At 43.0% G+C, this 25,686-nt stretch overlaps 1 protein-coding gene across 1 annotated transcript in view; it reads left to right on the plus strand.

The window, feature by feature from the left end:
• The window catches only part of LOC141074122 (uncharacterized), a 73,890-nt gene extending 54,835 nt beyond the window's left edge, over window positions 1–19,055 (plus strand). Inside the window, exons 11-14 of the mRNA XM_073561653.1 lie at window positions 13,200–13,361; window positions 13,785–13,909; window positions 15,736–15,818; window positions 18,577–19,055. Coding sequence (XP_073417754.1) covers window positions 13,200–13,361; window positions 13,785–13,909; window positions 15,736–15,818; window positions 18,577–18,612 — 406 coding nt within the window. The 3' untranslated portion in view covers window positions 18,613–19,055. The remainder of the gene's footprint in view (window positions 1–13,199; window positions 13,362–13,784; window positions 13,910–15,735; window positions 15,819–18,576) is intronic.
• The last annotated feature ends 6,631 nt before the right edge of the window (window positions 19,056–25,686 follow it).

Here is a 25,686-nt window from a genome sequence, read left to right on the forward strand (position 1 = left end):
AAAGGGTTAATGGATCAAGAAATTGAAGGAACTGTCAAGTTTGGTGGAAGAGGTCTGATAATATGAGGTTGTTTCGCAGCCAAAAGTGTTGGATATTTGACCAGGATCGATGGTGGTCTCAATGCTGAGCTATATGTGAGTATCCTACAAGATGAGATACTTTGTACACTCGAGTACTATGGGTATGAAAAGAATGATGTCATGTTCCAGATGTACAACGACCCGAAGCATACATCAAGATAAGCGAATAAATGGTTCAATGACAATGAAGTAGAGGTTCTGGATTGGCCCCCAGTTCCCAGACCACAACCCAATCAATCACTTGTGGGTAGATAGGTAATAAAGGAGGAATTTCTGCACAACCATCCATGGATAGCATAAAAAAGATGTTTTATTGAAGATCCAAATGGATGGTTGTGCAGAAATTCCTCCTCTATTGCCTAATTATTACTAAAGACTGCCATCTGAATACTGCACCCAGTGTTGGATCATTTCAGCAGATAATCTCATCAGCAGTGTTGGTGAGTAGAGTTGTGCGACTTTGGTCAGATCGGGTTTCATGAAACAAAATTTGTTTCAAATGAAACTGGTCCGACTAGGGCAAAAAAAAGTCAGACAAGTGAGTCAACAAGTATGCACCAACTTTGTGAACGTGTAGAAGAGACCTGGTATCAAATTTCTGTCGAGACACAATTGAATTTGATTGAGAATATGCCTAGAAGGTTTCAGGCAGTGGTGAAAGCCAAAGGTGGAATTACAAAATATTGACAAAATAGCAAAAATGTAGATTTTTAGGAGCAAACCAGTAACAATACAGTGACCTGACAAGAATTTGCATAACTAATCATATGCTAAGTAGTTGCAAGTCAAGTTTATGCATAAGATAGCCAAGATGATTGTCTATAAAATGATGGTAGTCTCACGATCAAAGCAGTAGTAGATGGTGAGATATGGAGCCTGAAAGTCAAGAATTCAAAACATTGTTACCTTTTTGCTCATCACTGTATAATTATATTAATGAATCCAAATGCAAATCATTAGGACACAGAACTTTACTTATTTGTGAGATTTTCATCATTTCTCGTAGATAACATCTTTGAGGAGGGAGTGGAAGGTAGAGATGAGCGAAATTGTTCGGAAATTGTTTGCCAATCTCAAATTCAGCACGAATGTACCACATTGGGATGATTTAGCGAATCCTGCTTTGAGCAGGGGGTTGGACCAGATGGTCCAGGAGGTCCCTTCCAACTCTACGATTCTATGATTCTACATTCGGATTTGGGTTCGGTTTACCGAGCATTTTTTCTCAAAGCTGGTAAAGTTCAATCACAGATCGGAAAATGATTGGATTTCAAGTAATGCTTGTGTTTTTACTCTTTCTAGAATAGTGGTGTTGTATAATGAGCGGGGAGGACATGTTTTATGAAGGGAGGGGGTGTTTCAGAGGAGCCACGGAGTATAATTTTTTTTCTGTGATAACTTAATATGTGTACATTCTGGCAGCCAATTAGGCAGCAGAAACCATCCAAGGCACAAGGTCTTCTGTGATTGGCTCCCAAAGTCACATGTCTCTGTCCATACAAAAAGCGGACATCTTATTTTTATGGCGCCGTTTTCTCAGTATAACAGCACACAGAGGAGGCTCCTGCTGCTGCTGAAAGTGAACTTGTCAGTTAGTTAGATGGAATCCTGTCCAATGTGAAATTGATCCTCCAGCATCTAACTAGATTGTGCTAAAACTGTGAGCAGTCAGGAGGCCCCATTTGCTAATCCAATTATTTTGGGCAAAAACTCTGTTACAGTTAGGAATCAGGAGGGTCAATTTGCACATCAAAATTGTTACCCTAATATAGACGTCCAGCCAGAAGGCCCTATTTGCTAATTCAAATTGTTTGGGATAAAAGTGTGTTGCAGTGGGGAATCAGGAGGTCTCATCTCTTTAAAATCATTAGGCCTAATATTGAGGTACAGCCAGGAGGCCCTATTTTCTAATCCAAATCATTTGTGATTAAACTGTGTTGCAGTCAGGAATCAGAATGCCCCATTTGCTCATCAAAATCGTTAGTATAAAGGCCCCTTCACACATAGCGACGCACCAGCGATAACGATAACGATCCGACCTGGCAAAGATCGCTGGTGCGTCGTTACATGATCGCTAGATAGCTTTCAAACAGTCCAATCTCATCAACGACGCAAGACAGATCAGCGATCTGCATAACGACCTCGTTGGTCGTTGAGTACCTTTCACACAACTTAACTGTTACCGATTCAGACCTGTATCGCTGAGCTCTGCGTCGCTAACGACGTCGCTCGTCGTTTTTAAGCTTCAAACACAGCGATGAGTGCTGGCCAGCAGGACGCCAACGATGGAAAAATGGACCTGCTCATTCTAGCTCGATCAGCGATAGTCAGCGGGGGGTCCGATCGCCGCTACATTTCACACTTAGCGAGATCGCCAGCGATATCGCTGTTGCATCACAATATCAGTGACGCTCGAGCAATATCGCTAGCGATATCGCTATGTGTGAAACCCCCTTATGAGTGTTGTTCAGGCACACTATCTAAGAAAATAAATAGTGATTGTTCATTTAGTGACATGAACTCTGCCATGTGTGGCAGACTACAAAGAGTCAAACGTTCAGTGTCCTCACCAGGAAGAACACTAACCATCCTCTTCTCCTTACGATGCAAAGCCTCCTCCTCCTCCTCTTCAGGCCATCCATGCTGGACAAGCATGAAGCTGAGATTAAGAGTCCCCTCTGTAGTGCAGACCAAAAAATCCTGGTCCTCCTCATCCTCCGCCTCGTCTTGTTCCTCGTCATCACCCAATGTGGCCAGAGAATATTGTGTGAGCCTGGGCTGTGTGGTATCAGGGACTGTAAAATCTTGCTCCTTAGCCACCTGTTTGACATTCAACGTTTCCGCTTTGAGAATCTGGAGCGAACATTTTAATAGACAGAGCAGCAGGATGGTTACGCAGAAAATAGCATCATCAGCACTCACCATCTTGGTGCAGTACTCAAAGTTTTGAAGAATCTCAAATATTTCAGCGATCCACACCCACTCGGCAGTTGTCTTGTGTGGGGGCTGTGTTACTCTGAGAAGCTGTATTGCAGACACTGCCCTCTGCTGCTTATTAAACCTTGCCAGCATATGAAAGGTCGAATTCCAGCATGTGAGCAGGTCACAAATTTGTCAGTGACGAGGCTAAATAAAGCACTGCTGCAGCGAAGCTAGATTGGCAAAAGCCATATATGACTTTCGTAAATGTGCGCTGACACAGCGTACCTTGGCAAGTAGGTCCGACTAGTCAGGGTATATTTTTAAAAACCGTGGGCCATGCATGGAACATGTACCAGCTTGCCAAACTTTAAAGCTGCCACCAAGTTATGCCCATTATCACACACAATCAGACCTGGTTGGAGCTTCAACAGGGAGAGCCACTGATTGATCTGTTCTTTTATCCCTTTCAATAGCTCGGCTGTGTTGTGAGCTTTATCACCTAAACAGATGAGCTTCAGCAAAGCATGCTGCTGTTTTGCCAAGGCAGTGCTGCAAAACTTCCCATCAGTGAAATGATGGGGAGGCTAGTTCCACTGAGCATGATAAGTAGGAGGAGGAGAGACTGGAACTGGAATAAGAGGAGACTGAAACTCTGAAGGAAGTTGGGCCTGGTATTCTCAACGGAACCCCAGGTGTACGCCATCTGATACTTACCGCAGAAACTGCACTTATCAACTGCAACCTGGCACAATTTTTGGCAGAACCTATTCTATTGTTGATATAAGCCGACAGACACCTCCTCACAGATACCCTTGACAAAGGCAATTACGCCGAAACATTGGATCTGTGTACCCTATTTTGTTGGCTATTAATTAAAATTGGATATTATCTTGCAATTGAACTTCCTTGTGATTTATTGAGTGCCGATGGTCACTGTTTTACAGGATCAGTGTCGTCATCATCGACAATGTTGTCTTCGAATTAATCAATCTGAGCCTCCAGCTGAGTTGCGATTTTTGGTTGACGTGATGGCAACTGTGCCTCATGATTATCCTCCACCTCTTCAGACATGAATTGACCTTTCCCAACATGACTTTCTCTTGTCAGCAGGTGCTTAAATGTTTGTGCATCACTGCACTCCACCTCCTCATGACCCTCGATAATGTTGTACATTGAGAGGCCTGAAAAATTACAAGGGAACGTACAGTTCCTCAGAGTGGCCAGCATTGGGGTCATATGTTTCCTGGGACACTTGATGGTGAGAGGAAGGAGGACCAGGTTGGGGATTCAGAGCCTCTTGGCTACTGAGACTAGACCATGTGGAAGACTTTGTGGTGCTGCTTGTCAACACACTGGAGCCTTTGTCTGCCATCCAACCTACAACATTCTTTTTTATTCCAGGATATTTGTTTTGTGTTTTGCTTTTGGTTTTCTCTGTGTAAAGGTCATGTGTTCATATGCAATTACATTTTGCATGCACATTAATTTACTTTTTCTGCTCAGACCCAGTTTCTCATTTGTCTCATTGTGCATTCTGTGCATATAAGGGTGTGACCACCCTGTTTCTGAGTTGGAAAATCCATCCTGTCTGGCCTATACTATTACTAGTGGTTCAGTCCCTCTGTCCTTGTTCACATTTACGTCACTTGACAAGTGGAAAGGTTTTAAATACAAGAGTTAGGACTGTCCCACAAGGGTTGCCATGACGTGGCGGGATGGCTTCTACATTATTTTGATCAAAATTATGTTAACTAAATACCCTTATTACTATTATTACTACCTTCATGCAATTTTTGCAATATATTTTTTTTACTTTTTTATTCCAGGATATTTGTTTTGTGTTTTGCTTTTGGTTTTCTCTGTGTAAAGGTCATGTGTTCATATGCAATTACATTTTGCATGCACATTAATTTACTTTTTCTGCTAAGACCCAGTTTCTCAACATTCTTGCACATGTCTGGGTTTGTCTGTGGTGTACCGCGCTGAGCAAAATTTGACAAGAAGCCAGAGCGAGATACAGTCACCTTCTGATCTGTGACATGGTCTTGGCAGGTACCACTATATACACATCCCTTAACGTCACCTTTTCTCATATTGAATGCGTTATGCTCATTAAAATAATTCCTGGCTTTATTTTTTACAAGTACCCTCACACAGAGGTGTTAGGAACAAATCCACTTTATCTAGCAATGTGTGGCTATGTTTTTAAATATCAGCTTTATTACACACGGCAACAGCAGACTTACAAAAATTATAGGCAAACAGTCACGTTTGCGTATTTCAGCAGGCTTTGCACCAGTCACACAACTGGTACATAAAGATACGCTATTTATTAAATCAATAGAAAATGAGTATTTTTTATATCGCCTTGCTGATGCACTGCAACAGTGGACTAATGAAAATTATTGCCACTGGTAAATTGCAATGTTTGCTTAGCGCAGCCCGCATTGCAACAATTGCACAACTGCTAGATAAAGATGCGCTCTTTATTAAACAAATAGAAAAATTTTATTTTTTTATATCACCTTGCTGACACATTGCAACAGCGGACTAATGAATATTATTGTCACTGGTAAATTGTGACGTTTTCTTATCTCTGCCCGGATTACGCCAGTCGCACAAGTTCTAGATAAAGATACGCTATTTATTTAACCAATAGCTCAGCAGGTTTTGAGCCAACCGCACAACTGCTAGATAAATATTAGCTATTTAAGCAATAGGAGAACAATATTATTTAGCATTTAGCTTTTAAAAATAATTTTACTATATGCTGGCACTGAAGAATATTATTTAGCTTTAAAAAAAGAAATATACGCTGCTATGCAGGAATATTATGTAGCTCCCAAAAAAATTGGTTTTGCATATGCTGGTCCTAGGGATGAGCGAGTACTGAAGTATTTGGACTCGCTATACTCGTACCGAGTATACCTTAATACTCGGGTATTCGGTATGAATAGCAAGTCCAATGATAGTCAATGGAAAATGCGAGTAATTGTCTGCTGGACCCTACAAAGCGGTCTGGGGGCTGAGGAAAAGGCAAAAAAATGTGTAAATGTTAAAAAAGTATGCTGTAAACAAATGTATATAACATGGGGGCACCTGGTCACGGGCTGCACAAGTGGTTTTACATCACTGCTTCACTAGAATGTCCAAACACTCTTTGAAGTCCTGTGGTTTTTTTACCGGAAGAGTGTGACTCGTACGCCACTTACGCAGTGCCAGTGATATATCAGAAGTGCCATAAGAGCGAGTGATGATGGAGGCGACCTTCTGACAACTAAGTGTGTAAGTGGTGTAAGGAGAGCGATCTGCCCTAGGAGCTGTGTGATGGTTAATGCAGGAAGAAGCCACCCTTCATCATCATCACAAGGGATTCACAATTATAAAGCTTGGACTACTGTCCTTGTTGTTACACTGCCACTGCCCAATGTGTAGGCATAGACATAGTGTCTTCAAAACATTAGCCCTAGGGGCTGTCTCATGGTTGACACAGGAAGGAGGCCTCAAGAGCCAGACAATTATGAAAGTAGACTACTAGCATGGTAGTTCCAGTGCCCAATGTGCAGGCATAGCCATAGTGTCTCCAAAAATTAGCCCAAGGGGCTGTATCATAGTTGATGAAGGAAAAAAGACAGGTCTGAAGGGCCAAACAATTATGATGAAGCTAGGGCTACTAGCATAGAGGTGGCAGTGCCCAGTGTCCAGGCATAGCCATAGTCTCTCCAAAAATTAGCCCAAGGGGCATGATACCATGGTTGATAAAGGAAGAAGGGTCTCACTCTCATCACAAGGGCCTCCGATGGGAAATATTAATTAACGTAACATTGTTTTTAGCTTATTGACCATGAGGTACATGTGTCAGAACAGGTTTTGAAAACATGTGTAAGAAGAAGAAAAGGGGCTTGTATGGGAAGGGATGGATGTGATCACCAATTTAAAAAAAATGTGTTGAGTGACTTTAGGTTGGGATACTGTCATCTGGAGGGCTTAAATACTGCTGCAAAATCCAGTACTTGTTAAATTTTATCAGAGTCAGCCTGTCTGCATTCTCTGTAGTCAACCGTATGCGTGTATCTGTGATGATTGCCCCAGCGGCACTGAAAACACGCTCTGACATCACACTAGCAGCGGGGCAGGCCAGCACCTCCAAGGCATAGAAGGAGAGGTCGGGCCAACTATGCAGCCTGGATACCCAGTAATTAAATGGTACAGAAGCGTCAGGAAGGACGCAGGTATGGTCACTTAGATAGCCGTTGACCATCTTGTTCAACTTCTGCCTCCTTGACATTGTTACTGTTCCAGCTAGTCCTTGGTGATGAGCCGGTTTATTGAAGATGGCCCAGTTTGTGGACATTTTACCACCACCTCTTTTGGACCTGCTTGGCGTATCTCTCCCCATTAATGCATGCTGTTGCACAGAGCTGGTATCTCTGCTAGCAGTGGTGTCTGAGGGTGCTGTTGCCATCAAATGATCGACAACGGCCTTCTTGAAGGATTCCATTGTGAAAGCCCTTGGTGATTGCGACAGTAGCGAAGTTAATTTGTCCTTGTACCGTGGGTCTAGAAAGGTGGCCAACCAGTATAGGTTGCTATTGAAAATGTGGATTACGCGAGGGTCTTGGCACAGAGTCAGATATGAAGTGTGCCATGTGTGCAAAGCTGCAAAGAGGCAAATCTTCTGTGACCCCCGAAGGAGTAACAATACCCATCATCTCCTCACACTGACTCTCCTCCTCCACCTCCTCCTCTTCAGCCCACCAATGCTGGACAGACATGAAGCTGGGGTTGGGATTCCCCTCTGTAGCATGAGGTGTCCCCTCAGTAGCACTAAAAAAGAAGTCCTCTCCCTCCTCATTTTCATGTTCATCTTCATCCCCCAATGTTACTTGATGATATTGGCTGGGCTGGGTAGGATCACCCATTGTGAAATCTTGCTCCATACCCAGCTGTTGGGCACACAAAGATTCCATTTTTTGATTCTGCAGCGATTTTTTCAGCAGACATAGCATAGGGATGATTACGCTGATAATAGCTTGATCACCGCTCACAAGCTTGGTGCAGTACTCAAAGTTATCAAGCACCTCACAAATATCAGCGATCCACATCCACTCAACAGTTGTTATGTGTCTTGGCTGAGTCTCAGTGTGACAGGCATGTTTAAGCTGGCATTCAGAAAGTGCCCTCTGCTGCTAATTTACCGTTGCCAATATATGATATGTTGAGTTCCACCGTGTTGGCAGGTCGCAAATGAGTCTGTGGTTTGGCAAATTAAATTGCTTCTGAAGCGCTGCAAGACGGGAAAACAGCGGTTGAGGAGTGGCGGAAATGGGCACAAATACGGCGCACCTTCTCAAGTAGGTACAGCAAGTGAGGGTATGTTTTTATAAATTTCTACACCACTAGGTTCAGCACATGAGCCATGCATGGCACGTGTACCAGCATCCCGACCTTTAAAGCCGCCACCAGGTTACGCTCATTGTCGCAGACAACCAGACCAGGATGAACTTGCAGTGGGGAGAGCCACTGATCAGTGTGTTGTTTTATTCCTTGCCACAGCTCTGCTGCAGTGTGTAGTGTTTTACCTAAGCAGATCAGCTTCAGCAGAGCGTTTTGCCACTTTGCCGATGCGCTGCTGCACAGCTCCTAACTTGGGAATGATGTGGAGGGTAATTCAGCATAGGATGATGAGGCAGAGGAGAAGGAAGAGGGGAGACTGGATGTATATTATGAGGCGGAAACCCTGATTGAGGTTGGGCCTGCTATTCGTGGCGTGGGTAAGATATGTGTTTTGGTCCAGTTTGAGACTTTGTCCCACCCTCCACCAGGTTGAGCCAGTGTGCTGTGACAGAGATGTATGGTCCCTGGCCACAAGTACTTGTCCACGTGTCTATTGTAAGATGGACCTTTCCGGTTACGGCGATGGTGAGAGCACGCTTTGGATTGTTTAAGATGTGCTGGTGTAACGCGGGGACGGCACACCATGAAAAATAGTGCCGGCTGGGAACAGAGTATTGTGGGGCAGTCACAGACAAAAGATCACGGAAAGACTGTGTTCCCACAAGCCTAAACAGCAACATCTCCATGGCAAGCAACTTTCCAATGTGCACGTTCAGTATTTGTGCTTGTGGGTGCGTGGCTTGGTATTTACGCATCCTTTCATACATCTGGGGCACGGACAATTGGACGCTTTCCTGGGACAAACAAGTGGATGAGCTTTTTGTGGCCTGTGTCTGTGCAACCGCAGCATGTGAGCAAGAGGTATGATGATCAACTGCTTCCTGCCCAGCAGATTGGAAAGGACGTATGACAGGCAACATGGCAGTGGTTTGACCCGCAGTCGCAGATACTGATTTGGTACCCTGTTGTTCAGCCCACCGACTAGGGTGCTTGGCTGCCATGTGTTTACGCATACTGGTGGTGCTTTGGTTGCCTTTGCCCTGGCCTCTGCTCAGCTTCCTATGGCAGATGCTACAGATGACAACATTTGGTTCAGAAGGACTATCGGAAAAAAATTTCCAGACAGTGGCTGAACGCACCCTTGCCTTGACTTGGGTCACAGAGGGATTGCTCTTGGCAACAGTTGACACACTTTGCACTCTTCTCAAACCAGTAGCCCTTGGTGCCTTTGTTGGTGCTACGTATCCACCTTCATCCTCTGCGCTGCTGTGCTGGCTATGTGTGCCAACGGTCCAGGTCGGATTGGTGGTCTCATCATCGACCACCTCGTTGTCCATGTTATCCTCCTTCCATGTTGTTATTGGCAACTGGCGAGATGGCAGCTGTGTGTCATCACCCTCAGCCTCCACCTCTTCACCTGGTATATCACGTGGATGAAAGTGGCTTTCTTCTGGCCATGGGGTTTCAAATATTTGGCCATCATCAAAAGACGATACCCCCTCATGTTCCTCTTCAATGTCGTGCGGTGAGAGGCCAGAGGCAACAAAAGAAAATGGATCAAACAGAACCTCGGAGTGACCAAGGTTGGGTTCAAATGTTTCCTGTGACTCCTGACTGGGTGATGAACTAGGAACAGGTTGAGAATAGGATGACCCAGCGTTATCTGTATGGACAGTAGACTGTATTGTCATGGACGATTGGGTGCTGCTAGAACATTTCGTTGAGGCCTTATCAGCCATCCAAGACAGTATCTGCTCTTGTTCTTCTGGCTTCCAGGCCCGTTTATGTTCAAGACCAGGAAATTTTGCCGCCAGGAAACTAGATGCATTAACCTTCTTCGATCTCCCAGACTCTGTACCTTGTTGGACACCAACGACCCCATGTCCACATCCCTGTCCCTTCACAACAGCCTTTTTAGGAATTTTAGATTTTTCTGCCATAGTTGCAGATGTTCAGATGCAGATATTGGGGAAGAAGGAGCAGTTAGTGCTTTGTGGAAGGTAGCACTACAGCCTAGTACTGCTTTGTGTTTTACAAACAGCACAGCAGCAGCAGAAAAAAATTGCCCTGAGGTTTAAGGCAAGAATACGCAGCCCAGACACCACACAAGACAGCGGTGCTGGCTGCGTGACAGTTGTGCAGTAGCGTGTGTGCATACTATTCGCTGCCTGTACACAGCACTGCAGCAGCACAAAAAACTGCACTGCAGGGGTAAATGTAACCCCCCAAAAAGATGGGAAAACGGTCACTGCTCAGTCCATGAGGACCCTCCCTGACCTTATACTTCAGCTCTGAAAAGAGCTTTTGGGTTTCACAGAGGATTCCTGGATGATTCACAACTCTCCCTAGTAGCTTCTCACACTCTCCCTACACTAGCGGTGTTCTGTATGCAATGTGCAGAAAATGGCGGCGGCAGGGCTTAAATAGAGACACACTATGAGACTCATTGCCTATGACGCTGGACGGCCAGTCAATCACAGTAATGCCGCCCACAACCAAGAAGGGTGCAGCATTACTGTGATCGGCAACTGCTGGGTGGGAGAACCGAATAGTGCGAGGCGAGTAGTGAAATACTCGCTATGTACCGAGTACCGCATTACTCGCCGAGTACCGAATACCCATGAATATGCTCGCTCATCCCTAGCTGGTACTAATATTATTTGCCTCTAAAAAGAGCTGATTTGTAGATTACGGTAGTGGAAGAAAGCCTGCCTATCTCTCCTTAGTCCCACAGTCTGTTCTTAATCCTAAAATATACAACACACAATACAAAATAGCAGAGCTCTCCAACATGTACTTGCAAAGATGATGTGAACTGATAACACCCAGGTGCTTGCCTTTCACTCTCTCTACATATTAAATCTCTCCCTATGCTATCTCCGCCTAACAAATAAAATTATCTTCACACTCATGAGCTCTTAAAAGAGCTTTCTGTAATCACAAACTTTTCCTATAAGCTCCTATCACTCTCCCTACACTCACACTTAGCTCTCCCTATGCTGTTTCCGGCTGCAATGTGCACAAGATAGCACTGCCAGGGATTAAATATCCCCTATGATGCTGCGAGCCCAGGCAATCACAGTAATGCCACATCAAAGATGGTGCCGGCATTACTGTGATTGGCAAGCCAGCCCAACATGTTCATTGGCTGCAAATAAAGCGCCAAATATGCTGGACAGGTCACTCGATTATACCGAGGCGAATACCAAATTACTCGCCGAGTAACAAATAGCCTGAATAACGTACTATTCGTGCTAACAACGAATAGTGCCAAATGTATTTGCTCATCACTACTCATATATGTTTGGTGAGGATATACTGTAAATTCAGCCATTTGTAAAAGGAAAGGGGTAATAATATAAATACAAATCTAGATGAAAGTGAGATTATAAGGTTGTGCTCATCTGGGACATCCATGGCATATCGATAGTATAAGCCATAAGTATCTGTCAGCTCGAGTATGTACACTGGGTGATTTTTCGGAAAAGTCCATATTTTCACCACGCAATCTTGTATAAATATTATTCAAATACAAATATGTTTTGGTGTATGGAAGGGAAATGGAGAACTTGGAGATAAGACACATATGACAACTTGAAAATTCCAGGCGAAAGTTTATCTTTGGTCAGATTTGTACCGGTGAGTGCACAACAATAATGTTAACCTCCGGGGCAAATCGCTCCTTTGACTTATAAGCCCGATTCATCATTGCCAATTTTTTTAAGTCACTCACCTTTTTTTGTTTTGTGCTATTTGTTGCCTTTATATGTCACAAATTCTTTAACATGAGGCGCGTGCTTCATGAATTTTGTCCAAAGTAAAAAATGGACTTAGAGAAGCCCCGACACTCACAGAAGGTGTAATCTTATTTCTTTATTACATCACACCATGGTGGTGTCACCTACGCTGAATTGATCATTTTTCATTTCCTAAATTACTGGGAATTAGATGGTTTTATTTTGTTTGTATCACTACTGTATCGCTACTTCAACAATGTCTCGCTAATCTCGTTATTTCAGTCCATGTATTGTCTCGGACTTCCTCAATTAACACTGATTTCACTGATGTCATTCCTTTAGACTTGTGTTAATATCCTTACCCTGTACTGTATACTGCTGTAAAAAGCTCGGGATGGGCTGAAACATTCAGTTGGAACAGGAAAAATATGTATCTTTGTACAGTGTTAGCCAGCAGAGAGAAAAAATATTACAATTTGAAAGTCCTCGGTGGTTGATACCTTAAAACGCTAACTGGATAGATGGTAAAAATTTGCAAGATTTTGAGACTACTCGGGTCTCTTCATCAGACATAGATGTTGGAACAGTGTAATGAAATAAAGATAAGAGATGGTTACACCTTCCGTGAATGCCAGGACATCTGTGATTTTGCACTGTTTACTCTCCTCGTGCACCACCGCTACAGTGGAGTACAGCTCGTCTTGGAATTCTTTAACTTTTTATGCCACTTTTTAACTCCAAAAAGTTGAATGTTTTCCAAAATTTTTGAAAAATGCACCAAAATATCTGATGTACATGAAATCAGTCCAATTGTTAAATCAGGGGAAAACATTTGGAAATCCTACACACTGCCCGCAATTGGGAACTAAAAATTAAAGTAGTAGGCACATCTTAAATAGACAGAAAAAAGGCACACATTTAAACGTGAATTTTGTCCAAAGAAAAAAGGCTCCAGAAATTACAGACACAAATGAAATATTGCATTTGATCCATAGTTTCCTGTATTATTGTTCTTTCCGTTGGGTTCTGCTTAGTAACATCACATTTTCTTTGCTTGTACAGTTGCAAAGATACGGATACTTACATCTATACTGGGCCCAGATGCACAAGTCCAATATTGAAAGCAGGTGTCTATGGAGGTGTTGGAGCAGCTATAGGTATCCTGGTCATCATAGCTGCAGTGGTGGGAGTTTTCCTTTGTCGGGAATGCAACAAAAAAGAAACGTAAGTTGTATTTTATGACTTTAACCTTATTCTTGTTGTGTAATTGGCCATTTGGAAGTCCACAGTTTCTCCGTCTTTACGATGGCCTCAAATTGTGGTCACCAAATTGGCCGAATTTCTTTTTTTTGCCTATAAAGGACAGATTTTAGTCAATTGACAACATTAGAAAAAGGTTACGGATTAAATTGTGATGTTACCCTAGATGGAAGACTAAAAGCCAGAGTGTCCAACCACATGAAAAGTGGCACCTGTTAATAGACTTATCATTGGGCTTCGGTTGTCCAGCTTTGCATCTCTTCATCTGTAATTTTCCTTGATATCATCTCCAGGTAGTTCATGAAAGGACTGAGAACTTCCATAAAACGTTTTATTTAATGTTGTGCCTATAGTTCTTTGACGCCTATTTTTTTTCTTTCTTTTAAGTGACACATTAATAAATGATAAAGACAAATGGTACAACGATACTGAAGATGAGTGGAGCATTCAGAAAGACTTCTCAAACGAGTATCGAGATTTAAAAGAAGGAGGAACAGATGGACAATACCATGGTATGACATTCATATCCTTAAAGGGAACCTGTCACCAGAAAAAAATGCTATTAACCTGCAGATATGGGGCTATTAACCCACCCGTCAAATGCTGTCAGTATAAAATGAACTTTATCCCTCGCGGCAGTGTTTGGCTTCCAGTCATTGGGGCAGCACCGTTGCAGGTTCAAACACCGCTCTGTGTATAGAGAGCAGCGGCTGTATCCGTGCCACCGGCCATGATTGACACTGGCTCCGAATTGGGGCCAGCGAACATTCAGGGCTGGGGGCGCCGCTCTGTATACTCAGAGTGGTGACTGAACTGGTGCTGCCTCTGTGACTGAAACCTGGGTGTTGCCAGGGGAATAAAATTATTTTCTCCTGACAGTGCAGGCATCAGGCAGGTTAATAATGCTATTAGCCTACAGATTAACCCTATATCTTCAGGTTAATAGCATTTTTTTCTGGTGACAGGTTCCCTTTAAAGAAATTCTTTATTTTTCACAATCTTTACTGATTAAAAGGGTCACACAACAGGAAGATGACCTACATAGGAAACACTACATTAGGCACCGTCCATACTAAACAATGGGTTGTCTTTGTCATGCTGGGTAGGATGGCTCTATTTGTAACTGTGATTTATTTTTTTGGGGGGCCAAAAGGTTGGGATCCTAAATATGAGACACTTCAACTTAATTAGTCCTGTTCTCTGCAATGTATTTATTATTTTAACTGTCTTCATCTTGATTTTGAGTCATGGTGACTTGATGGATGAACAATGTTTTGCAAGCCTAGATAGGTCCACCAGGGTCTTCTCCACCATTGCTTTGATCGCATCAAGCCAGGAAGTTGCTGGTTACTCTTCACCTTGTTCCGTCTATTTTTCCAGCCAGTGATTGCTCTCTTCGTATGATGTGTCCAAAATAGGCAAGTTGCTGTAGAGAAGTTTATGGTTAGCAAGCAGATCCTTAATCTTTTTGGATTGTTTTTCTTCTTACTTCATTTTCCGTGTACATATTGAAAAGCTCATGCCACATATGATAAATGGAGTCTGATGCCGAAAAATGGTGTCCATCGGCCATGCACTGTAATGGCTTCTGTTGAAAATACATGTTATGAAATAGTCATGAGCTTTTCATAAAGTATACATCAAAAGGATGCCATGATATTGTATGGTAAAGGATGCCACGGTTTGTTGAGTTGTGCCACCATTCTGGAATCATCGTTATTTTGATGTTGACTAACCAGCTGTTCACCATGGTTTGAATAAATCTAGAATACATGACAAACAATGAAATTAAAGCAAACCTGCTACTCGATTCATGCTGCTCAAACCCCTGGTAGCATGAATCAGAATCTGGCTGTGTAATTGTAGCCAGGTATATTTTCTCTAAATTACTCCAGCATTTAAAATTAAAATAGTTTGTAGAGTCAGATAGGGACCATAGGAAGAGATGTGACCAGTCCGGTACTGCCCTGAATTCTCCCCGCCCTGCTACAAGTGAGTGATAGGACTCTACTCATGTGCACACAGGTTAGAGACCTGTCAATGTAGAGCGTTGCCGGGAGAATTCAGGATGGCTCTGGACTAGTCACACTTCTCTTCATGGTTCCTACCTGCTTTTCAAAACTATGAGTATTTCAAAGACAAACATGGGCATGGTTTTTGGGAAAATAATGGGAGGTATTGCTAAGGAGGTATTTGCATGGTTCATTTCTGGCAGTAGGTGGTTTTCAGCATCATGGCTTCTGTTATACTACTATACTAATTTGTATCACCCTTTAATATAAATTTAACAAGCTCATATATTTCATCTGTCACCTTTGGTTATATATTATTTCTACAGATCCAACAAACACCACACCGGTAATACAGCCTAATAAAGAGGCATTTAAACCGAACCTGGAATCTGTTGATACAAACATACAGGTATGGAGAGAAGGGTCGTCTTTGACATTAAGTTCTTTCATATTCCTGATATTATTTCCCAACACATTTACTCTAAAAAAATTCACACTTCATGAGAAAAATTGCATTTTTGCGAGTTCTTTTGCCTATTAGTATTTAGACACGCATCCTCCAATGGGGCTGTCTTACAGTACATAAAGTCTCTGTTTGCTTCCCAAACTCATATACATTCATTGTGAAATCTTTATGGATGTCTTGATTTCTGTGACAGTAGCTTTTTCCCAGAAGTGCCACTTCCATTGTCATTCAGATACAAGCAGCAAACTTCCTCCATCTTTTTATGACTTTGACTTATTTAAAGGGATGATGTCTGCTGGCTCAGTCCATTACGTAAGCCAGAACCCTTCTCTATTTTCATTTCAGTAATGTAAAAGGGGGCTGACTTAGCTATTAAGGAAGGGAGGATATTCTCCCTGTGTCTGGATGAAAGTAAAAGTGGAGCTTCAGGAATGGGGGTTAGATATTGAAATTGTGAAATTCTTGAAGGGAACCTGTCACATGAAAAAATGCTATTAACCTGCAGATATGGGGTTATTATGCAGGTTATTAGTGTTCTGAACCTGCCCTCTGCCGGCACTTAGAGCCCTGGTGGGGGGACAAATTCAACTCTATTCCTCCCGGGAGGATTCGGGTTTCAGTCAATGGGGTTTTGCACCAGCATGAGTGTCACAGCGCGGGGTCTTACATATCTTCCTGTGCGCGCTGTCCGGCATGCTCCTGCCTCGGGCTCCTGCCCACGGAGCTCAGCCTCCTGGGTAAGCTGACGCGCTAGGCCCCGCCCCCAATATGGCGGCGCCCACCGCTACATATGGCCGGCATCAGCTCTGGTAAGACGCCTGATTATCTCATGCGGTGACGCTGTCCGCAGCTTCGCCCTCTGTGTCCTCAGGCCCCTCTTGTCCTCTGTCTTTGCTGCGTTTAGTACCGTGGTTCTGCCTGCCTAACCTCGGTATGCCTTTTCTGTGCTCTGCCCTCCCTGTCTTCCTGGTGCTTTCCCTCCTCTGTCTTGCTTCCTACTTCCCTCTCCACGTCTCAGTTATTTGCTGTACAGCCTGTATTCATTTGTTTGCTTCTTTACATCTACAGCCTCTGTTCTTGTGCGCCCCTGGGCCCCCGGTTCCGCACCCACTGGGTTACTGCCTCACCCTGTACGCTGCCTTCTGTTCTCTTACCTCAGTCGTCCCTTTGGTTCCGGCTGTCGCGGCTCTATCCCCGGGAGGTCTGTCCCTAACACTCCCTGTATAGGGGGTGGTCCTCACCTGGGCACTTGCCTCTGGGGGCTCTGGAGCCGTGACCCAGAGGGTCCACTTCCAGGTACACCTTTACTTTTCTCGCCATACCGTAACAATGGGTTTGATCACCAATCTGTGTATAGAGAGAGGTGGCTGTAACTGGGCCCCCGGCACTGACTGACAGCTGACTTTAATGCTGAGCTGCTGTCAGTCAGTGCTACAGCCACCACACTCTATACACAGAGTGAACCCACGCCGGCACCACCCCCGTGACTGAACAACAAACGCTACCAGGAGGAATAAAGTTAATTTCCTCTCGGCAGCGGGGTTCTAAGTGCCGACACTGGGCAGGTTAAAAATGCTATTAACCTGCAGATTAACTCCATTTCTGCGGGCTAATAGTATTTTTTCACGTAACAGGTTCCCTTGAAATATTTTACGACTAAATTATATTAGTACTTTTGGAACCATTAAAAATGTTTTGTGTCATCTGACAACCCTTTAAATCAGAGGATCTGACTATCATTGTGGCAGTGCTCAGTTTGGATATTTTTTTATACTTCAGTATATATTGTGGGAATTTAACTGGGTTACCTTATGATGTATCTTCAGGAGCACTCGGTTTACCGAGATGTGGTGCATTCCTGACTGACAGTATAGACCACCGGTATCTTTGCATTACTCCGATGCTACATTTAGAAAAGAAGCTTTTAAGGAGCACCTAAGCTCCTCTGATGCTTGTAACCTTTACACTCCTTGCCTAGGACACTAACCACCATCAAAATACTGTAGTGGTGGTTGGTAACCATAACAAGAAGCGGTAGACAAAACAATTAAAAATCACTTTGATGTTTTTATAACAAATAAATTGAAAAGTTACTTATCTTTTTCACCTTTCATGATATTGAAAAAACCTTTTTTAGAATAATAGTTGGGTAGGTTGAAGAATGAATATTTCGGTGTGAATATGTTGACACAACCTTTTTAAGAAATATAGTAAGGTAGGCTGAAGAATGGATATTTTGACGTGGATATATTAAGACAACCTCTTTAATAATTACGGTTGGGTAGGCTGAAGAATGGATATTTTGGTATAAAAAACTATAGGGATGGAGACAGCAGGGCCAAAATGTCTCCTGATCAAGTTCTATAAGTTTGTTCTACTCTACAATGTCTACAACTTTGGATCAGTGGAAAAAGGAGACCGGCTCAAATCGACTTGATCTCTTTTGCTTTGTCTTGGTATTCCGACAAGATACAGGAAGGTTGGAAGTGTTAGAAAAATGTTTCTCCCAAAGCTCAAAACGAGAATTTTTTTATGATACTAGCCAATAGAGATGTCCTGCTGTTTACCACCTAAAAAATTTAAGCAGAATCAGGAATTTGGAGTAGACCTTCTATTGTAATAAATGGAACAAAACTAAAATAAGAAAGATTTGGAAATGTTTAGCGATTGCTTGGACATAATTCATCCTATTCTTTCTCAGATAAAAATACAGAGGCCAGTGGTGTCCTATGCTTGACCAAGACAATGGGAAGATTCACTGTAAACATGGACTGCCGGAGACATGGGTTCTGACCTTTTCTTTTACTTCTTCTATAAAGAATATACGAGGAGGGGCATGTAAATATGTTTGAGACTTCGAATTACCAATGAACTTTACAATGGTGCTAGTGACCTGAAGGATCGGGGACAAAAGCCAATCCCTCAATTAAATGTTCTTCTACATGATCAATGGAAAAGACAAAGTTACTTAATGTTTTACGCTGATAATAAATATAAATTATGAGGTTGCATTTTACAGACTATTGACTTTTTGCTTTCCATCAATGTTTGTAGCTTTATAAGATGTCAATCTATCGATTGGTCTGTACAAGTGCTTTGTTTTCATATATTTATTACCTTTCATTATCAAATATCAGATTTATCTGTTGCCTAAAACAATAAAATATTTATGATTAAGAAGAGTGTGGACTATTAGAGGTTATGTGCGATACACAAAAAATATCTAAAGAGGTACAATAAAACCGGCAAAGTTTTACTTTCAAAAGACACCTCAGGAAAGTGCTGACACTGTTTTTTCCTGAAGTTTCTTTTTTGTTGTCATTCCCAACATCTTTTGTAGCAAGCATTCTTTTCTTAAGTGTATGGTTTCCAGGTGGCAGAAGAATGGACCGGTCTCTTCTGTTACCGGCTTTGTGGCTTTGGTGGTCTAAAGTGTTAAACGAAGTTCTTAAACATTGATCATAGCACAGCGAGTCTGTTTTGTAGGGTTTTTAAAGCAGGTTCAAAGTGGAATTGGCCTGAAAAGACATGTGCACAAGCCCATAGACATAGACTGTTAGTCCTGCTTCCTTTGCACACTTGGACAAAACTTGTGAGTCCTGCCATTTTTGCCCACTCTTGGACAAAGCCACCATTCATAAAGAAAGCATGTGAGTCCTGCTTTCCTCCCACACTTACAGACAAAGCTCATGAGTCCAGATCTCACCTCACTCATAGAAAGCAAGTGAGTCCTTCTTCCCTGCCAACACACCTGACTGGGACTGGTTCAGCTACCTTCCCTATAAGCCATTACTTTTTGCTGTGCTCCAAGTTATGTTTTGCATAGAGTTGAGCGATACCGTCCGATACTTCAAAGTATCGTATCGGATGGTATCGGCCGATCTTTAAAAAAAGTATCGGTATCGCCGATTCCGATACCGGAAGTCCCATTCAAGTCTATGGGACTTCCGGTATCGGAATAAGAAAAACCCTTTCCTGCCCTTGTACAGCCTCTCTGGGGTCTGTACGGGCCTTTCGGGGGGCTGTGCCGGCCTGCCAGGGGGTCTGTGCAGGCTCCGGTGGTCTGTGCCGGCCTGCCGGTGGTCTGTGCAGGCTCCGGGGGGCTGTGCCGGCCTGCCGGGGGGCTGTGCCGGCCTGCCGGGGGGCTGTGCCGGCCTGCCGGGGAGCTGTGCAGGCTCCGGGGGGCTGTGCAGGCCTGCCGGGGGGCTGTGCCGGCCTGCCGGTGGTCTGTGCAGGCTCCGGGGGTCTGTGCAGGCATCGTCCGATGGGACTACAAGTCCCATCGGGCGATGCCTGCTACCATGACAGTGATTGACACATTAGCCAATGATGGGACAGTAGTAGTCCCATCATCCGGCTAATGTGTTAAATGTAAAAAAAAAAAAAAAAAAAATTACATGCTACATACATACAACATGCATACTACATACATGCTACATTCATACTACATACATGCTACATTCATACTACATAAATACTACATGCAACATACATACTACATATATACTACATGCATGCTACATACATACTGCATGCTACATACATACCACATATATACTACATATATACTACATGCATGCTACATGCATGCTACATGCTACATACATAACACATATATACTACATGCATGCTACATACATACTACATGCTACATACTACATATATACTACATGCATGCTACATACTACATGCTACATACATACTACATATATACTACATGCATGCTACATACATACTGCATGCTACATGCATGCTACATACATACTACATGCTACATACATACTACATATATACTACATACATACTACATACATACTACATGCATGCTACATACATACCACATACATAACACATATATACTACATGCATGCTACATACATACTACATACATACCATATACTACATGCATGCTACATACATACTACATGCATGCTACATACATACTACATGCTACATACATACTACATGCATGCTACATACATACTACATGCTACATCCATACCACATATATACTACATACATACTACATACAATACATTCATACAATACATACATAGACATACAGTACATATAACATAGAGTAACATACTTACCAATACTTGTCACATTGTTCCCCGAAGCCATTGTCTTTTCCGGGATAAATATTAACATAACAAACCACAAAAATACTCACCCACGATCCGAAGCAGTCCACGAGTGTGTCCCACGACGATCTTGGGTAGAGAACTGCAGCATCAGCTGTTGCTGCCGTTCTCTACGGGCTGCAGGAATCCAATGACGGAAGGTAGGTATCCTTCCGCACTGTATTCCTCCGCCACTTAAAAAAAAAAAAAGTCCCTAGTCTCACTTTATGCCATTGCTGTGTGGGAAATTCCCACGCAGCAATGGCATAAAGTGAGACTAGGGACTTTTTTTTTTTTAAGTGGCGGAGGAATACAGTGCGGAAGGATACCTACCTTCCGTCATTGGATTCCTGCAGCCCGTAGAGAACGGCAGCATCATCTGATGCTGCCGTTCTCTACCCAAGATCGTCATGGGACACACTCGTGGACTGCTTCGGATCGTGGGTGAGTATTTTTGTGGTTTGTTATGTTAATATTTATCCCGGAAAAGACAATGGCTTCGGGGAACAATGTGACAAGTATTGGTAAGTATGTTACTCTATGTTATATGTACTGTATGTCTATGTATGTATTGTATGAATGTATTGTATGTATGTAGTATATATGTGGTATGTATGTAGCATGTAGTATGTATGTAGTATGTATGTAGAATGCATGTAGCATGTAGTATGTATGTAGCATGCATGTAGTATATATGTAGTATGTATGTAGCATGCATGTAGTATATATGTAGCATGTATGTAGTATGTATGTGGTATGTATGTAGCATGTAGTATGTATGTAGCATGCATGTAGTATATATGTAGTATGTAGTATGTATGTAGTATGTATGTGGTATGTATGTAGCATGTAGTATGTATGTAGCATGCATGTAGTATGTATGTAGCATGCATGTAGTATGTATGTAGCATGCATGTAGTATGTATGTAGCATGCAGTATGTATGTAGCATGTATGTAGTATGTATGTAGTATATATGTAGTATGTATGTAGCATGTAGTATGTATGTAGCATGCATGTAGCATATATGTAGTATGTATGTAGCATGTATGTAGTATGTATGTAGTATGTATGTAGCATGCAGTATGTATGTAGCATGTATGTAGTATGTATGTAGCATGTAGTATGTATGTAGCATGCATGTAGCATGTATGTAGTATGTATGTAGTATGTATGTAGCATGTAGTATGTATGTAGCATGCATGTAGTATGTATGTAGTATTTTTTTTTTTTTTTTTTTTAACATTTAACACATTAGCCGGATGATGGGACTACTACTGTCCCATCATTGGCTAATGTGTCAATCACTGTCATGGTAGCAGGCATCGCCCGATGGGACTTGTAGTCCCATCGGACGATGCTTGCACAGACCCCCGGACATCAGCACAGCCCCCCGGCAGGCCGGCACAGCCCCCCGGCAGGCCGGTACAGACCCCCACAGGGTGCACAGACCACCGGCAGGCCGGCACAGCCCCCCGGCAGGCCGGTACAGACCCCGGGCAGTCCACACAGCCCCCCGGCAGGCCGGCACAGCCCCCCTGCAGGCCGGCAGAGACCCCCGGAAGGCCCGAAATGACGGCGCATCATGATGCGCACACACCGCGCATCATGATGACGTCAGGCCGTCAATCAACTGAACTTCCGATTCCGATGCCGAATTCCGATATTGAAAAAATATCGGAAGTCGGTATCGGAATTCCGATACAGCAAGTATCGGCCGATACCCGATACTTGCGGTATCGGAATGCTCAACACTAGTTTTGCAGGATGCCCAGCATGCCTTAGTTATAATATCTCAAGTCCCTATTGCAGACATAAACATGTGTGGGCTGCCTCAGACTTGCATTTCCCTCTTTGTCTGCCTTGCTGGTCCTGTGTTTCGAGTATGTCCAAGTCCTCTCTCCTCCATATGCCCTTCAGCTGTCTCCACCAGTGTCCTCAATATGTGTGTGCACCATGATATGCAGCTTCATCTATCCACCTCACCAGGTGAGTCTAACAGATTTCTAATTTGTCCAAGTGGGAGGGTGCACTAGTAGGGCTCAGCCATTGTATACTGTAAATCCAAAGAACAAGGCACTCATAGATATGAGATAGGAAATTTATTTTGCAATCCAAAATTGAGTGTACAACGTTTCGGTCGTTGACTCTGAACTTCTTCCTGTCGTCCGATCAGATTGTCTATGGGATTCATCTAGTTTTTGCAACTGCCTCAACTTTCTACCTCAACCACCTTTTTGAAAACTCTATTCTGTATCCACTGCCCCCAACATGCCGGCCTGCTTGATTCTGTGGGTCCAGTGTGTACAAGTTCTCGCTACTCCATGTGCCCTCCAGCTGTCTGCATCAACACACTGAGTTCATGTGTCCACCTTGACTTCAGCTTCATGAATCCACCTCACCAGGTGAGCCTAACACAAAGCTTGTGAGACCAACTTGCTCCCATACTCACAGAAGATGACATATGAGAAACCATTTATTGCCTCATTCAGACATCTGTTATTTTTATTGTAGATTTTGATCAAAGCCATAAACCGACTTAGTTCAGGGAGTCTGAACATAATGATTAATAACATATTTTACACAGTTATGCTAAAAAGTTTACATAGCCCCGTCAAAATTTTTGCTTTCTTGGCCTTTTTCCAGAGAATATGAATGATAACACCAAAACTTTTTCTCCACTCATGGTTAGTGGTTGGGTGAAGCCATTTATTGTCAAACTACAGTGTTTTCTCTTTTTAAATCCTAATGACAAACCAAAATGTCCAAATGACCCTGATTAAAAGTTCACATACCCCAATTCTTAATACTGTGTATTGCCCCCTCTAGCATCAATGACAGCTTGAAAACTTTATGGTAGTTGTGGATGAGGTTCTTTTTTTTCTCAGATGGTAAAGCTGCCCACTCTTCTTGGCAAAAAGTCTCTCGCTCCAGTAAATTCCTGTGCTGTCTAGCATGAACTGTGCGCTTGAGATCTCCCCAGAGTGGCTCAATGATACTGAGATGGCCAGTCCGGAACCTTCACTTTGTTCTGCTGTAGCCAATGACAGGTCAACTTGTCCTTGTGTTTTAGATCATTGTCATGTTGGAACGTCCAAGTACGTCCCATGCGCAGCTTCCGGGCTGATGATTGCATATTTGTCTCCAGTATTTGCTGATAGCATGCTGCATTCATCTTTCCTTCAACTTTGACCAAGTTTTCTGTGCCTTGGTAGCTCACACATCCCCAAAACATCAGCAATCCACCTCCATGCTTTACAGTAGGAATGGTGTTCCTTTCATCATAGGCCTTGTTGACCTTTCTCCAAATGTAATGTTTATGGTTGTGGCCAAAAAGTTCAATTTTGGTCTCATCATTCCAAATTACCTTGTTCCAGAAGTTTTGAGGCTTGTCTCTGTGCTGTTTTGCGTATTGTAGGCCAGATATTTTGTGGCATTTGCGCAGTAATGGTTTTCTTCTGGCGACTTGGCCATGCAGCCCATTTTCCTTCAAGTGCCTTCTTATTGTGCACCTTGAAACAGCCACACCGCTAGTTTTCAGAGAGTCCTGTATTTCAACCGATGTTATTTACGTTATTTTTCTGTGCATCCCAAATAATTTTCCTGGCAATTGTGGATGACATTTTTCTCAGCCTGCCTGATCGTGTTTTTTTTTTTTACACAGCCCCTGAGTTTCCGTTTGTTAATCACAGTTTGAATGCTGATGACTGGCATTATCAATTCCTTAGATATTTTTCTGTATCCCTTTCCTGTTTTATACAGTTCAGCTACCTTTTCCCGTAGATCCATTGACAATTCTTTTGCTTACCTCGTAACTCACAATCCAGAAACATCAGTGGCTGGATGAAAGATGCAAGAGTCTGTCTGGATCCCAGAAACTCACTCAGCTTTCATACACACACACTGATTACAAGCAAACAGGTAAGGATGTTACCTTTAGTAGCCATTCAAACCCATTTGTGTCTACTTCTGTGCATATTATCAGGCCAAAATCACCAGGGTATGTGAACTTTTGATCAGGGTCATTTGGATGTTTTGGGTTGTCTTTATGATTTAAAAAGAGAAAACACAGTAGTTTGACAACAAATGGCTTCACCCAACCACTAACCATGAGTGGAGAAAAAGTTTTGGTGTCATCATTAATATTTTTCCAAAAAAAGGCCAAGAAAGCAACAATTCTGCTTGGGTATGTAAACTTTTGAGCACAACTGTGCATATAAAAGTGATTTATGACAAAAATTATGTGACTCCCGGTAAGTGGAGATGTAAATTAATGAGATTGTCTCGGACTTAGCAATATGAAATGGATGTAAGACCCATACCTGAAACGTTCATTGAGTAGCAGAAATCTCCTGGGGAAACAGTCAGCTATAACTAACATATGGACAAAACACTGCAGCACCGAATACTGAGTACTGCAGGTGATCACCCATTGATGTCATATCCCACATATAGGTCATCAATTGTTAAGACCTTGAAAAACCCTTTAAACTCTAAGGGTACCATTACACCTAGCGATGCACCAGCGATCCCGACTAGCGATATGACGTGGTCAGGATCGCTGGTGCATCGCTAGGTGGTCGCTAGTGAGCTGCCACACAGGCAGATCTCACCAGTGACATCGCTGGGGACGGGGATCGCTACTTACCTGTCAGACGCGGCGATCCTGCATCCTCCCGCCCGGCTCCA

Source organism: Dendrobates tinctorius, unplaced genomic scaffold (genome assembly GCF_039654945.1).
Source record: "Dendrobates tinctorius isolate UK_male_01 unplaced genomic scaffold, ASM3965494v1 ptg000324l, whole genome shotgun sequence".
Lineage (NCBI taxonomy): Eukaryota > Metazoa > Chordata > Amphibia > Anura > Dendrobatidae > Dendrobates > Dendrobates tinctorius.